The sequence below is a fragment of the Myotis myotis genome, unplaced genomic scaffold (genome assembly GCF_014108235.1).
Source record: "Myotis myotis isolate mMyoMyo1 unplaced genomic scaffold, mMyoMyo1.p scaffold_m19_p_4, whole genome shotgun sequence".
In the NCBI taxonomy this organism is placed as follows: Eukaryota; Metazoa; Chordata; class Mammalia; order Chiroptera; family Vespertilionidae; genus Myotis; species Myotis myotis.
Window position 1 is genome coordinate 49,046,217 of NW_023416346.1, and position 15,248 is coordinate 49,061,464.

Below are 15,248 nucleotides of genomic sequence, written 5' to 3' on the forward strand. Positions count from 1 at the left end.
AAATCCATAGGTAAAAACTGGATTTGATTCTTAAACATGTTACTTATCAAACACACATGCATTAACCCCTCCAGACAGCAGAATTTTAGGTGAGAACAAAGATTTGGTTACTCTGAATACGCCACTACAGGTGAGCAATATATCTGAAGATGCCCACCGTGCTAAAGGAAAAGACAAAAGGGTCATGGGTCATGTTGAGTGAAAGAGCAGAGCATACACATCCTTCACATGTATGCACATGGACATATAAAATATTCGCAGATTATCCCTGTGCGAGATTTTTTCCTAGAAATATCTATTTTCTTCTACATAAGTAAAAGAAAAATATCACAGGGAAATAAGGAACTTGACTGGTAAATTGAGTCATTCAGACTGCCTCTTACCTCCTTAATATACCCAACTCCACCAGAGTTGTTTAAGTAAGCATATATGATTTTATAGTAAAAATGAGCATACCCTGTGCATGGTAAGAGGCACTATAACAACTGTTGAGGGCACATATATAAACTTTAAAGTCATAAAAACCCAAATTTAAAATTGTTCTCTGCCAGTCACAAAGGACCACATATAACATCTGGACATTTATATGAAATGTCCAGAATAGGCAAATCTATTACGACAGAAGACAGACTGGTGGTTCCATAGGGTTAGGGGAGGGGAAAGGGAAATGGAAAGTGGCTGCTAATGGATACAGAATTTCTTTTGGGGGTGATAAAAATGTTCTAAAATTGGTTGTGGTGATGGTTATATAACTCTATGACTATACTAAAAACCACTGAGTTGTGCACTTAAATAGATGAACTATATGGTATGTAAATTACATCTAAATAAAGCTGTTAGAAAAAAATTAAATATTTGCCACTTACCAGGTATGTCTTTGGCCATGTCATTTACCCTTCAAAACTCAATTTCCTTATATGTAATATACAAATACCACATTCCTCAGAGGGATACAGTTTAAGTACTATATTAAATTATAAATATAATTACTTTGTCCATAGGATTCAATGAATAGTAATATTTATAGATTAAGTAGACTTCTTTGGGCAATGTAGTTATTTCATAGCAGTCTTGTAAACTAATAGCCAGTCTCATGAAAAGCCCAAAGTAGTTATTACAAATCGTGAGGACAACATGAATAATACCTTATTAATAAGGAATAGATGTTTTCCTTTTCCACAGTGAAATCTCCCAAATTCAAACTCACTACAGTAAACCCTCAATTTTGTGGACCTTGATTTAATGGACTTCGGATTTAACAGACAAAATTTTCCAGCCCGTATGTCACATGTGAAAATAAACACCCTGTTATTTTTAAAATTATTTTATCCAAGATTTGCTTATATTAAATTGAGTTATTTTTTGTTATTAGTTCATTGTTATTTTTAACAAATTTTAGTGAATAGGCCAAATGTTGGAAAAAACAGTCGTAATTTCGCCAACATAAATATTACATATCTACAACTATCCTATACTAGAGGCCCAGTGCATGAAGATTCATACACTGGAGGGGGGGTCTCTCAGCCAGGCCTGCCCCCTCTCACAGTCCGGGAGCCCTCAGGTGTCAGGAGGCGACACGGAGATCAGGGGAAGGCGATGCCCCCATCACACCTCTGCTGCTGCCACTGCCGGCAGCGCAAGCCTCGGCTGGCCCTGGTTACCTGAGCCTCAGGTGGCCCTGGGCGGCTGGGCAGCCGTTATCTGAGGCTTGCCTGCGCCTCTGGCCGGCCCTGGGCGGCTGGGGGGCTGAAGGGACTGGGGGACTCCAGAGGCAGGCACACGGGGCGGGACCAGCCTTGCCGCACACCTACCACCCCGATGAGGCTGAGGGGACCGGGCGCTGCCATCTTTGAGGGTATGGCAGTCAATTAACATATTCCCTCCTTATTGGCTGTGGGTGTCGCCATGTTTGAAGGCATGGCAGTCAATTAGCATATTCCCTCTTTATTAGATGGCATAATAAAGACATGATATGCAAACTGACCATCACACCTTCACACAAGGTGGCCACCCCCATGTGGTCAAAGATGGCCATCCCCATGTGGTCACAAGATGGCCACCACAAGATGGCTGGCAGAGGAGGGCAGTTGGGGGCAACCAGGCCTGCAGGGGAGGGAAGTTGGGGGCAATCAGGCCGGCAGGGGAACAGTTAGGTGTCGATCAGGCTGGCAGGAGAGTGGTTAGGGCACAATGGCGAACCTTTTGAGCTCGGCGTGTCAGCATTTTGAAAAACCCTAGCTTAACTCTGGTGCCGTGTCACATATAGAAAGTTTTTGATATTTGCAACCATTGTAAAACTAAGATTTATATTTTTGATATTTATTTTATATATTTAAATGCCATTTAACAAAAATCAACCAAAAAAATGAGTTCATGTGTCACCTCTGACACGCGTGTCATAGGTTCGCCATCACTGGGTTAGGAATGATCAGGCTGGCAGGCAGAAGCGGTTAGGGGCAATCAGGCAGGCAGACAGGCGAGCACTTGGGAGTCCTGGATTGTAAGAGGGATGTCCAACTGCCGGTTTAGGCCCAATCCCCTGAGGGGTCCAAGATTGGAGAGGGTGCAGGGTGGGCTGAGGGAGTGCCTCCCCCCACCCCAGTGCATGAATTTTATGCACCAGGCCTCTAGTAGTCTAAATATTTGAATCCAAGAGTCACCACTCATAAACAATGTTCAGTGAATGATTAGCACATAATCACACCATATCATGTGCAGTAATTGGTTTCATTGTCACATGGCGAGACTTTCTGCAGCAATTTTAAAGTGTACAGCAGATGTGCCAATGTGCATTTGTTTACTCACAGTGACTGGTGAATGCACGCACTTACTAGACCTATTCAATATAAATTTAAAATTACAGTAATGCATATAGAAAACTTTTCTGTGAAATTAAACTTTTCATACATACTTAATTTTAATTACGCAAATGTGTCTACATAAGTAAAAACAGGTACACTAATTTGTTAATTTTTTAACATATGCATTCGGAAAATCTACTTTATTATATAACAGACTTTCAGCTTTAACAGACACCTCCTCAACCGAATTAGTCCATTATATTGAGGTTTTACTGTATAAACCTATGCAAAGAGCTGAAAATAAGTTATAACAATGTAGAGCCTACAGAAATAGAAGCCTATCCTTCTGAGAAATACCAATATATCTTTAAAAACCTAGCAAACTCTGAGACAAAAACTAATACTTCTTTCAAAACAAGCTACCAGAACAGAGTGAGATCCCCAAACAATCACTTTAGGTCTACTTCATAGCCTTGATATTCTAATGCCACAAGAATCATCTTTAAAAAACACATTTAAGTGTAATTGACTCACCATTATCACACTGGCCATTGCCCTCCTCTGAACTCAAAGTGTGTTTGCCTGAGCTATGTCCACGCCTTGCAACACAGTATGTTGGAGTAGGAGGAATCATTGTAGAGGGCCTTCCATGATTCTGTACCAAAGAGACACACACACACACACACACATACATGCAGTTCTCCCTCTTAATTCTAATGTGCTTTAGAATTAAGTGTGAGGCAATAATGATCAACAAAACAGAAAATATTAGCCCATCCTATATAGGCAAGATTATTTGTCCACCTCTACCTGCTTCTCTAAGACAAAAGCAAAAGTTCTCCTTAAAAGTGCTAAAATGAAGTCTTGTTTTCCAAGAAGGGCTGTATTTGCTATATTTATACAAAAAAGCTAAAATTTATCTACATGCCTTTATTTAAAAAAAGAGAAAAGTAAATAGCTTTTTGAGTAAATTTTTAAATTACTTACAGGTAAAGTTGGATAAGCAGTCTCATTCCCTTCTTCAATTTCATAAAAAGTAATGGTTTCTTCCAAACCCCTGGGCATCTGTCCATTTTCTGGGGCAAAGCTATACTGGCACTCCTTATTCACACAATGCATCTGGCGGTGACTACGTCTAAAGGAACTTAAGTGGTTCAGAGAATGAAAGGGGAAAAATGATAAAATATGGTAGTAACTTGTTTCTAATTTCTAAATAACAGTTCAAACATCTCAATGTTGACACAAACAATTTACTCCATACATTTGTTGCTCAGCAATGAAGACAGACTTATCCATTTTCTCTGACTTTTGACACTTAAAATTTACTTACCGAGCTCTGTAGGAGAAGTTATCATAGCTCTGGCAGCACTTTTTCCCTGGGCCAGGGTAAAAACCAACTTTAGGGTCCACCATGTTAGGCCTGTTTATAAAGCGAGATGAATCCCTAAGCATAAGGGGAAAGGAAAACAGAATTCTTTATTCACTAGTGTCTGAGTGGTCAGTCTTTGTAGTTAAATAGAATTAACACATCTTTATAAAAACATCCACAAAAAAGAGCTTTGCTCCCCTTACTACTGGCATTAGGCCTAATCATTATTAATGGATATAGGGCCATATACATGACATTCATATCTTGATAGCATTCTATCTTCTAGCATCTCTTCAACTGTTCCATATTTCCCTAAACTGTGAGAATATGAATCTTCCAATGAATTCATTTACAGGAATTTAAGTATATGCAAGTTTCATCTTCTATGCTCTCTGTAGGCAGAAACTGTAAGAAATCTAAACTCTTTAGATATTTCTAAATTCTACTGTAATTATGTCCAGGAATTATTTCCAATATCTAAACAGAGATGTACATTATCTTGAAAGTTGGTTAAACCTTACCTGGGCATCCCATATCCCCGACCTTGTCTCTGAGATGAATGTTGAGGATAAAAATGTTCATTAGGCATAAAATTGCCAGCTGTCTGTGCGTAGTGCATTGGAGGGTCATGCCCATAATGCATACTATTCTGAAGCCTGGGTGGGGGCAGGGGTTCTCCCCTGCTATAGGCCATAGACATATACATCTCTTTCCCTCTAACTTTTCTGAACATCTTCTTGTGTTGCTTCATGTCCATCTCCGACATAACTTTCAGGCAAACAAAGAAGTAGCAAATAAGCTTCATAACCAAAGCAAAATATCCAGTGTCTCCCCACCACACCCAAAAATAACTAAAACTTTCAAATGTTTTCTTAGGAACAAACAAACAAGCAAACAAAAAATACAGAGAGGGAATTTTTGTATTTTTTAAGGGTGTACTAGATATTCCATTTGGAAGGGCAAAACCAGTAGGTATTTCTGTATCAATGGACACCTCAGCACTATCTTTAGGATAGGCAGCTTTGATCATCAAAACATAGAGTTAATGCCCATTAATATCTCCAGCTGCTACCATGAAGTGTTTTCCTAATTCTCTAAAAAATCTTTTCCCTTCAAATTTTAGAATCTAAAATCTACTCTAACTTAAGTTTACACAAAGTACTTTGGAATAGTATTTCTCCGCCAGGGACAATCTTGCCCCTCTTCCCACTTGGGGAACATGTGGCAATGTCTGGAGACATTTTGGGTTGTTAAACTGGGGGAAGAGTGCTATGGCATGTAGTGGATAGAGTCTAAGGATGCTACTAAGCATCCTACAGTGCACAGGACAGCTCACCATAAAGTATTATCCATCCCAAAATATAGGTAGTGACAAAGTTGAGAAACTCTACCCTAGAATAAGACTTATTTATACCTTGAAAAAATTACAATGTAGGGGGAGAGATGGAGAAAATAATAAAAACCTTCAGTATACAAACCCATTTCTGGGAAATAGCCCCCGGAAATTTTTTGGTAACCTCTTCCTTTCCGACTAGGCATAGCACTCCAAGCAGGAACAGGTGTCATTTGAGTAACTGGTTTTAAGTTAGCCAGTGGAACAACATGCCTTAAAGTTAAAGATACCAACATGAAGCTATTGCAGCAGAGTTAATTCTCATTTGATACACATAACCACCCTTTCTGCTTCACCTTCCAGAGGAATGACTGTGGTAAACTAGTTTAGAAATATTTGTTGCCTCTCCTTAGAGGAGGATTATATTTTCCTACCCCACTGACTTCAGACTCAGCTACATTATGTAACTGATGCTTTAAGAGCCAGCACATGGTTTGTCATGGTATAATTTTTTCTCTGCCTGTAATAGAGCCTTCTTGGCCAGGGTCCCCTTTGCTGTCCCACTATAAAGATGCAAAATGGGCAAGAAGTGACCTTATTGTTTTAAGCTGCTGAGATTTTTTTTTTTTATAATTACGGCAGTATAGACTAGTTTAATGGTTCTCAAAGTAGACCAATAGCATCAATATCATCCAGAAACTTGTTAGAAGTTCAAATTTTTGGGCCCCACCACAGACTTACTAAATCAAAAACTTTGGGGATGGAGCTCATCAATCTGTGTTATACTCTCCAGACAATTCTGGAGCATGTTAAAAGTTTGAGAATGACTGGACTAGCTAGCTGAGTTGCCGTGATACTGGAAAACCAGCTTTCCCATTAGTATGAACAGTTTTTAATAGCATTCTGTTGTACTTAATATTTATAGTAAGTTGGCTAGTGACTAGGATTTATAAACTTTTATACATAGGTATACAGTCATGTGTTGCTTAACAAAGGACATACATGCTGAGAAATACATCGTTAGGCAATTCCATCATTGTATGGACATCATAGAGTGCACTTAACACAAACCTAGATGGTCTAGCCTACTATACACCTAGGCTATAAGTCTATGCAGCATGTTACTATACTGAATGCTGTAGGCAATTATAACACGATGGTATTTGTATATCTAAACATAGGAAAAATAGGTTAATAATATGGTGCAAAAGTTAAAAATGATACATCTGTATAGGGCACTTATGATGAATGGAGCTTGAAGGACTGGAAGCTGCTCTGGGTGAGTGAGTGAGTGGTGAGTGAATGTGAAGGCCTAGGACAGTGGTTGGCAAACTGTGGCTCGGCAAACTGCGGCTCACGAGCCACATGCAGCTCTTTGGCCCCTTGAGTGTGGCTCTTTCACAAAATACCGACTCTGTGCATGGGCCACGAAGTTTCAATCACACTGTACGTGCGCACCCGTACTTTTCTAAGTTTTACATATGACAACCTGAACATTCCCAAAGTACAGAGACAGGCTGGCTCCATACTGTCACAGAAAGCTTTTACTGATGTATCAGTGGCACTTAATACCTGTTAAAGTAGCTCCTGTGGAATTGTGTCCTTGTACAGAATCTTATGTCCTCAACAAAAAATTTAAAGCAATGAACTCTGAAGACCATGGGCTACATCTGGGAGGACTGACTGCAGTGCCCTTTGAGTATGTAGTGCTGCAGGAACAGGCTGCTCTGTGCTGAAACAGCTCAGTGGTTGACTGATGGGGATGTGACCCGTGTACTCACAACGGAGGTGCTGTGAGAGGGAATCTACTGCCAGGCTGCACAGATATTGCTTCCATCAGAGGAAAAAAAAATTCCTCCTGAACTATACTAGTATGTCCTTCCATTTCTTATGGAAAATTCAACTCCATTATAATCTTAAGAAATCACTGTCATAGACTGAAATGTCATTATGTAGCACATGACTGTACTGAGGTTTCATACTTTAGTATACACTTTCACAATTCAAGATAAGTCATCTTAGACTAGCTCCATATATGACTTTGGTTCTCTTACTAATATCCTGGTAATTCTCAATTTAATATTACAAAAAAAGGCATCAGCAGCCAAAGATTTCAGTAATTCAACGCGTTATTATATTCTTACTTTTCTGCCAATTCTTCAATGAAGACTGTTACTGAATTGTTCTCATTTCCAACTTCCTGAATATGAGCATTATAATATCTTCCATCTGATTCCAAGCGAACCTGAAAGAAGAGAAGAGACAGAATACCTTTACTCTCAAGTCTACTGGCAGATCTGGCTTCTGCCAAACAAAAATACCACTTTTCCCCAAATGGAGTTCAGTATCTACTTATTAAAGCAGCTGATAATCAGCACTGCCAGTCTAGTTCAATGGAGGTAGCACATGCTGAAAGAGTCTTACCTTTAATCACAAGTTTGTAATTAAAATTTAACACAAACATTTAAAAAATTTTCTAGAATTTTTCAAATTAGTTTTGTTGAACTCATATTAATGTCTAAAACCACAATCTTGAAAAAATAAATTATTGATTCTTCAAAGAAGAAACTAACCTGACATTTGTCTCCCAAATAGTAATGTTTCCCAGCATACTCCATGTAATCAGCTTTTTGAAGTTCTGTTAAAAGAAAGGATCAAACTCAATTAAATTGTTTCCTTTCCTATTTTACATCATTTAATTTTCTAATGCACTTTTACCAAGGTGTCTTTACAATGCTACCATTATAAGCTAAAATTGGGGTGAGGGGTAGTTCTAAAGCAGTGGTTCTCAACCTTCCTAATGCCGCGACCCTTTAATACAGTTCCTCATGTTGTGGTGACCCCCAATTTCATTGTTACAAATTGAACATAATTAAAGCATAGTGATTAATCACAAAAACAATATGTAATTATATATGTGTTTTCCGATGGTCTTAGGCGACCCCTGTGAAAGGGTTGTTCGACCCCCAAAGGGGTCGCAACTCACAGGTTGCTGTCCTAAAGGGTTATTCTATCACTCTTGATAGGTTATTTCTGTAGTTAGTTTAAGGAGACTTGCAAATACAGTTTTGTGCTACAAAACACAAATATACATTTCTCGAACCTCCCAGGTGGAACAATTTGGTTCTTGACCAAGTTGTTCACAGAAAAAATGTCTAACTTGTGGAACCAAACTAGTTTTGGAACTGACAACCCTTTCAAGCTGATACCTCAGCATGACAAAAAGTGTCTCTCAGGCAACAAAGGAGAGAATGCTTTTGTTGTTGGCATCAATGATTAGCACAATTTTAAAATATAAAGAGGCCATCAAGAGAGTTAACGTTGCTGAGGTTGTGAAAGAAACAATGACCACAGGCAACTGAAGAGATGGAAAAACTGCTGTTGATTTGGATTAACAAAAAGCAGTTAGCCAGTGACAATCATTTCAGAGGCAGTGATATATGAACAAGCAAAGGTACTGCATGCTGACCTGAAAGACACCCCTGGACCCAGTGCTAAAAGGGATTAGAATAAGGCTAGTAGGGGGTGGTTCGATAAATATAAGAAAAGAAGTATTTATAGATTAAACAGTGACATGTACTATATATAAGAAAGGTTAAAATAGGGAATCATTTGGGGATCTGGAATGAATTCATTACTAGTTCATTATTTCTAAGGGGAAAAATAATTCAGTTTTTGAATAAATCACTTCTCAAACAGCCTTCCGGAATGAAATAAGTTCAAGAACCAAGGTTTCACTTTAAGTGGAAATTAGAGTTGCAATTTTAGAGTTCGTCAAACACCAATAAGATAAAATTTGAAAGTAACACATCTCAATCAAAAAAAGAAATACAAAGCTTCTTCAAAGTAACCTATTATTTTTAACAACTTATTGTGTTCCAGTAGGTCATAACCTCATTCTATATTGCTAACTATACCCTGGTTCACGTGGTTGAAGGAATATAAGACATTAAAGGCTACCTCTAAGAGGCAGAAGCAGAACTTTAAGGCCTACTTTGACCAACTTAATTATCTAAGAAAGTGGGGGGAGATAAACAATTACCTGTTTTGAGGGTTGGCAAACTACACAACTCTGTCAAAAAACTTTACTTATGGACACTGAAATTTGAATTTCACATGATATACTGTTTTCATTTTTTTCCGTCATTCAAAAATTTAAAGACCATTCTTAATTCACAGACCATACAAAAACAGATGGCAAGTCAGATTTTGTCTACAGGCCATAGTTTGCCAACACCTGACCTCATTTATTAATAAGGGGAGTTTTAACCCTTTAAATGTAAGATATGTTTATTTCTAGTTACTACAAGTTTCTGGTACTCTTAGTTACCTAAAGGCTACCTCCACACAGTCTTTGCAAAGCTGAAATACCAGATAAACATCAGACTCTAAAAGATCCCACTTCTAAAACCATTTGTTCCTCCTTTGGATTTAAACCATGTTTTGAGTAAGGCAAAAAGTAAGCACATGCCTGTTTTTCGTAACAGTACATTGAAAATGTCTCTTATTAAAAACAATTTACAAAATTAATTTCCTAGATCTGTCAGGATTCAAAAGTATCCTGTTAATATTTCATTACCTTTTCTGCTGTCCAACCAAACATCAAATTCTACATTACGATAGATTTCTGGATCCAGAGCTTTGAGCACCTTATAGGGGAAGTGCACCTTGGATGGATTTTCTGGAGACTAAAACAAAAATAATCATGCTACAAACTCCCATCTTTAGCTTAAGTCTTCTATGAAGAAGAATTAAGGTTCTTTTCTTCCCTTTTTTTTAAAGCTATGTACATATGACTTCCTTTCCTTCTTTATTAAAACAAGAAATAAATTCCACAATAAATTTTACTGTGTATTTAAAAATCAGAAGACTAAAGAAGCAATATGCAAATAATCTAAAAGGTTCTGGATGGCAGAAGGGAAATATTGTCTCAAGCAGCCAACAATTCAGGATACATCATATATAAATCAATGCAACACTGACCAGGATTAAAGACTCAGTCAGAGCTACTTAACAAGTTTTCCCTTGGTATGCACACAGATGCAAGTGCTTCTGAACCCTAAAATCAACTGGAAAAATCTGAAAAGTTTATTTCATTTTGGTTAAAATCTGTGATAATTTCCAAAGAAATTACCTTTTCCTTCTGCTTTCCTAGAATTTCACCATATTCAATACTGTTCTCAAATTACCAGCACTCGGGGCATACAGAGATTGTTGTAACAGTATTTGTCCTATTTAGCTAGCCTCAAATGTAACATCTGCTTAATTTTAAACCTATACAAATGTCTCCTGTTTCAGGAACCAGGATTATTACCTATTTTCTTTGAGTAGATGGGGATAAGCATTATATTCTTTAATGACAAAAAGAAACCTCAGTGTTATAAAATTGATTACAAACTATCCATTGAGTCTATAATACTACTTTATCTTGAAAACAACAGCTTCTGACATTTCTCAAGTGTTCAGTTTGCTTTGAAAAAAATGTACAATTCCATAATAAAAATTCAGAGAACATTAAACACACATTTTACATTTTCAAATTAAGACTTCCACAGAGGGAAATATCAACTCCGCCCCATCCTCATAGTACTAGAACGGATCATGTGATTTCAACTAGTTTAAGTTATAATGCTGCAAACCAAGATTATAAAGTCTTTGCTCTAGAAAAATCCCAAACCTTTGCTTCTTCTGTTCCTTTATTGTACCCCTCTGGTATATTTTCAACATTGCAGCAAGCACCCAATTCTTCAGTCCTAATTGAAAAGATTTAGAACAAAGAGCTTTATATAAATGTAGCAGCTAAGAAAATCTTAAATCTAACGACTGACTATTCTACCACCTAGTGGTACTAAAGTAGCTCAGTTCTAAAAATGAGGCAAATATTTTTTCACTCAACATTTACATTTATGCTGCTTCCTTTATATAAATATGTGCTAAAATATGCTTAGCAGATTACCTCCTATATTTCATAACTCCTGAGGGGACACATTCTTAAGATGGTCCCAACAGCCCTAACTGGTTTGGCTCAGTGGATAGAGCGTGGGCCTGCGGACTGAAGGGTCCCAGGTTCGATTCTGGTCAAGAGCATGTACCTTGGTTGTGGGCACATCCCCAGTAGGGAGTGTGCAGGAGGCAGCTGATCAATGTTTCTCTCTCATCGATGTTTCTAACTCTCTAACCCTCTCCCTTCCTCTCTGTAAAAAATCAATAAAATATATTTTTTAAAAAAAGATGGTCCCTACAATCCCCATCCTCCCACTGTTCACGTGTCCTAAGTTTGCTTCTAACCAATAAACAGTATATGGTTACATTGTGTAAGACTGTAGTGCTTGTCTTGCTAGTTTCTCTCTCTTGCTTAAGGAAACAAGCAGCCATGTTCACCAACCCCATGTGGCAAGGAGCTGAGTATTACCTTTGGCTGATGGACAGAAAACAACTGTTTTCAGTCCTATGGCCACAAGGAACTGAATACTACCAAGAACCATGTGAGTGGGGAGGTGGACCTTTCCTTAGTCAAAGCTCCAAAAAAGAACTCAATCCCTACCAACACCATAACTGCAGTCTTTTGAGATCCTAAGTAAGAGACCCAGCTAAGCTATGCCCAGAATCCTAACCCATATACATTGTGAGATAAGTGTGTTGCTTTAAGCTGCCAAATTTATGGTAATATTGTTACATAGCAATAGATAATAAATGCACCCTGCCTTCCTAATGCTATAGTTTCCTTAAGCCTAAGTCCTTTAAAAAATAAACAGTAAAGATTGAAGCAACTTTTACCTTGGTATATAGTTGTTGTCCTTTGCATTCTCAAATATCACCAAAAAATAAAATTCAGAGCATTAAATATCAAAGAAATAGAACTATAAGGCAAAAAAACAAGGTGACACCTGTCTTAAAGACAAGTTTTAAGACACTCAGCTCTTAAAACTTCCCTTAGCTTGAGGTAGAATCTTTGCTACTAGCTGGTTGTGTGTGCCAAGTAACCACTCTGAACCTGAATTAGCATCTAAAAAATTATGGTGCTAGTTTAGAATTAGTTTTTATTTTTCTCAAAGTGTGGTCCATGGCCTATATATATCAGAATACTTGAGTATATTTGTTAAAAAAGCAGATTCCTGGCTTTACTCTGACCTGAAATTTTGTGAGGGTAGAACCAAGAATCTGCCTTTCTAACAAGCACCCTAAATAATTCGTATATAACTGAAGTTTAAGAATCACAGGATTAGACAGCTCTAAAGTCTTTTCCAACAATAAAAAACAACAATCTGATTCTGACTTTGACCGAACCTCCAAAGCCTGAGCATCTAACAATACAACACATCTTTTTGGCAAAAATTATCTTCTCAATTAAAAAATTTATATTCCTACACATAGATACTGGGGGGGGGGGAGAGAAAGAGAGAGAGAGAGAGAGAGAGAGAGAGAGAGAGTGTGTGTGTGTGTGTGTGTGTGTGTGTGTGTGTGTGTGGTCTAAGTCAGTCATAAAAGCTTTCCAGGTCTCTTCCACTTCCCAATGATGACACAGAGAGAGAAGATGATCTTGCAGTTGATATTCCCTTTCCCTTTATTACCTATCTGGAGTTAAACTCTTGTAGGCAACATGGACATCCTCACTATTAGTGACAGCATTGTTTCTGTTCTTCTTAGAACCACTTCGAAACAATTCAACTGCAGACTTCAATGCTTCTTCATCCACAACAAACACATCTTTATAGAGAATTTCATACAATACAGCTAAAGAAAAAATGGTCAAAATTCCAATTATCAAAACAATGCTTTTTAAAGTAACAATGTGGAAACAGCCATAACCCAGTATACAAATTCAATAGTTACCAACAAGGTTTTTAAAAAGCTATTTATGGAAGGTTACTCAATTTAAAGACTGGCAACAAATCACACCCAAACATTTATAAAGCTTTCACATACCTTGACAAACAGCTGCACTTGACTGAAATTGTTTTGAGTACACTGAATCATAATGGCCATTACTTGAATAGCATAGTAGAATCTAAAGAAGAGGAAAACATACAAAACCATTAAGTGAATGTTACAACATCCTACAACCATGAGATACTTGAAATTCAGTAATGAATCAGAAAACTGATAAACTAAATGAATGTTTCTTTGTTTTAAAAAGTGACTTTTAGAGGAAAAGGAAGACGGTGGTGTAGGCAAACACCTGTACTGGCTGCCTCCCACAATCACATCAAAATTACAACTAAAATACAGAACCACCATCATCCAGAACCACTGGAAAGCTGGCTGAATGGAAGGCCAACTAGAGAAGTAAAGAAGGCATGGAAGCAAGAGATCCTTTGGAACTCAAGAAAACACACTGAGACTGGTAGCACACGGAGGCACAGAACAGGCTGGTCCAGAACCCAGGTGTGCCGTTTTTTCAGTCAGGAGGGAGATTGTCTCTGTGGAGGCTGCCTGGAACAGCAAGGGGTCCCAGAGCTGGGGAAAGAAGTCCCTAGGGGCAGTAAGTACTACAGGCTATAAAAACCAATGCGGACTGGCCAAGGTTAGCCAGTTCAATCCCCGGTCAGGGCACATGCAAGAGGCAACCAGTGAATGCATAAGTAAGTGGAGCAAATCAATGTGTGTGTGTGTGTGTGTGTGTGTGTGTGTGTGTCTCCCTTCCTCTCTCTAAAAATGCCAAGATTGAAATCACTATTAAGGATACACTGTGAGCCTCAATCACATTCTGATTAATATATCAAACAAATACTAATTTACAATTTGAAAAGATAGGAACTTTTATAAATTGAACAAGTGAATATAAACACAAGACTACAGGAGAAGAGACTTCAATTTATTCAAAATGTTATCCACTATACTGAAGAACAATATATAAATATACTATATAGGAGCAATACTGCTAAACAGACTTCCTTAATGAATTAAGGTATAAGATGGCTACAGAATGCGTTATTTCTTCTTAGCTGATTCCTTTGATTGGTAGATTTTTCAAATAATTCAAAGGCCATGCACACTTACTACCCAGATTACCAGCTGTACCAGTTAATAATGCGAATTTTTTTTCAATAGATGGAGTTACACATATGTTTATATGCGATTTGATATGTATGCTATTTTGTTGTATTGACAGCAAGCCTCAAAACTTCATATGTCAAATTTTCTGAAGGTGTTAACATCATAGATATTCTTATGCGTAAAAATGTTGAATTTCATGCCCCAAAAAAAAGCATTTGAGGGAAGTTTTAATTCATTATTTTGAAGAAAAGTGCTGCTGAAAGTTATCGTATACTTTGGGAAGCTTATAGTGAACATTCTCCATCTCTTGTGAACGCTGGTTTAAACGCTTTAAAAGTGATGATTTCAATGTGAAAGGCAAAGAATGTCCAGGTCAACTGAAAAAGTTTGAAGACCAACAATTACATGCATTGTTGGATGAAGATGCGTCTCAAACTCAAAAACTTGCAGAAAGATTAAATGTTGCTCAGCAAACAATTTCCAATCGTTTACAAGCAATGGGAAAGATTTTAAAGGAAAATAGGTGCCACATTAATTGAACAAAAGACAAATGGAAAACCGAAAAGTCCTAAGTAAAATGTTGCTTCAACGGCACGAAAGAAAGTCTTTTTTTGCATCGAACTGTGACTAGTGATGAAAAGTGGATTTATTTTGAGAATCCCAAATGCACAAAATCATGGGTTGATCCAGGTCAACCATCAACATAGACTGCAAGGCCAAATCGCTTTGGAAAAAAGACAGTGCTCTG

General features: G+C 37.7%; 1 protein-coding gene across 1 annotated transcript in view; it reads right to left on the reverse strand.

Annotated features, from left to right (window-relative positions):
- ALG13 (ALG13 UDP-N-acetylglucosaminyltransferase subunit) overlaps nt 1-15,248 on the reverse strand; it is an 86,026-nt gene that overhangs the window by 41,247 nt on the left and 29,531 nt on the right. The window contains 11 exon segments of the mRNA XM_036304950.1: nt 3,336-3,456; nt 3,789-3,945; nt 4,132-4,245; nt 4,692-4,938; nt 5,649-5,776; nt 7,648-7,748; nt 8,077-8,141; nt 10,083-10,191; nt 11,181-11,256; nt 13,075-13,237; nt 13,430-13,511. Coding sequence (XP_036160843.1) covers nt 3,336-3,456; nt 3,789-3,945; nt 4,132-4,245; nt 4,692-4,938; nt 5,649-5,776; nt 7,648-7,748; nt 8,077-8,141; nt 10,083-10,191; nt 11,181-11,256; nt 13,075-13,237; nt 13,430-13,511 — 1,363 coding nt within the window.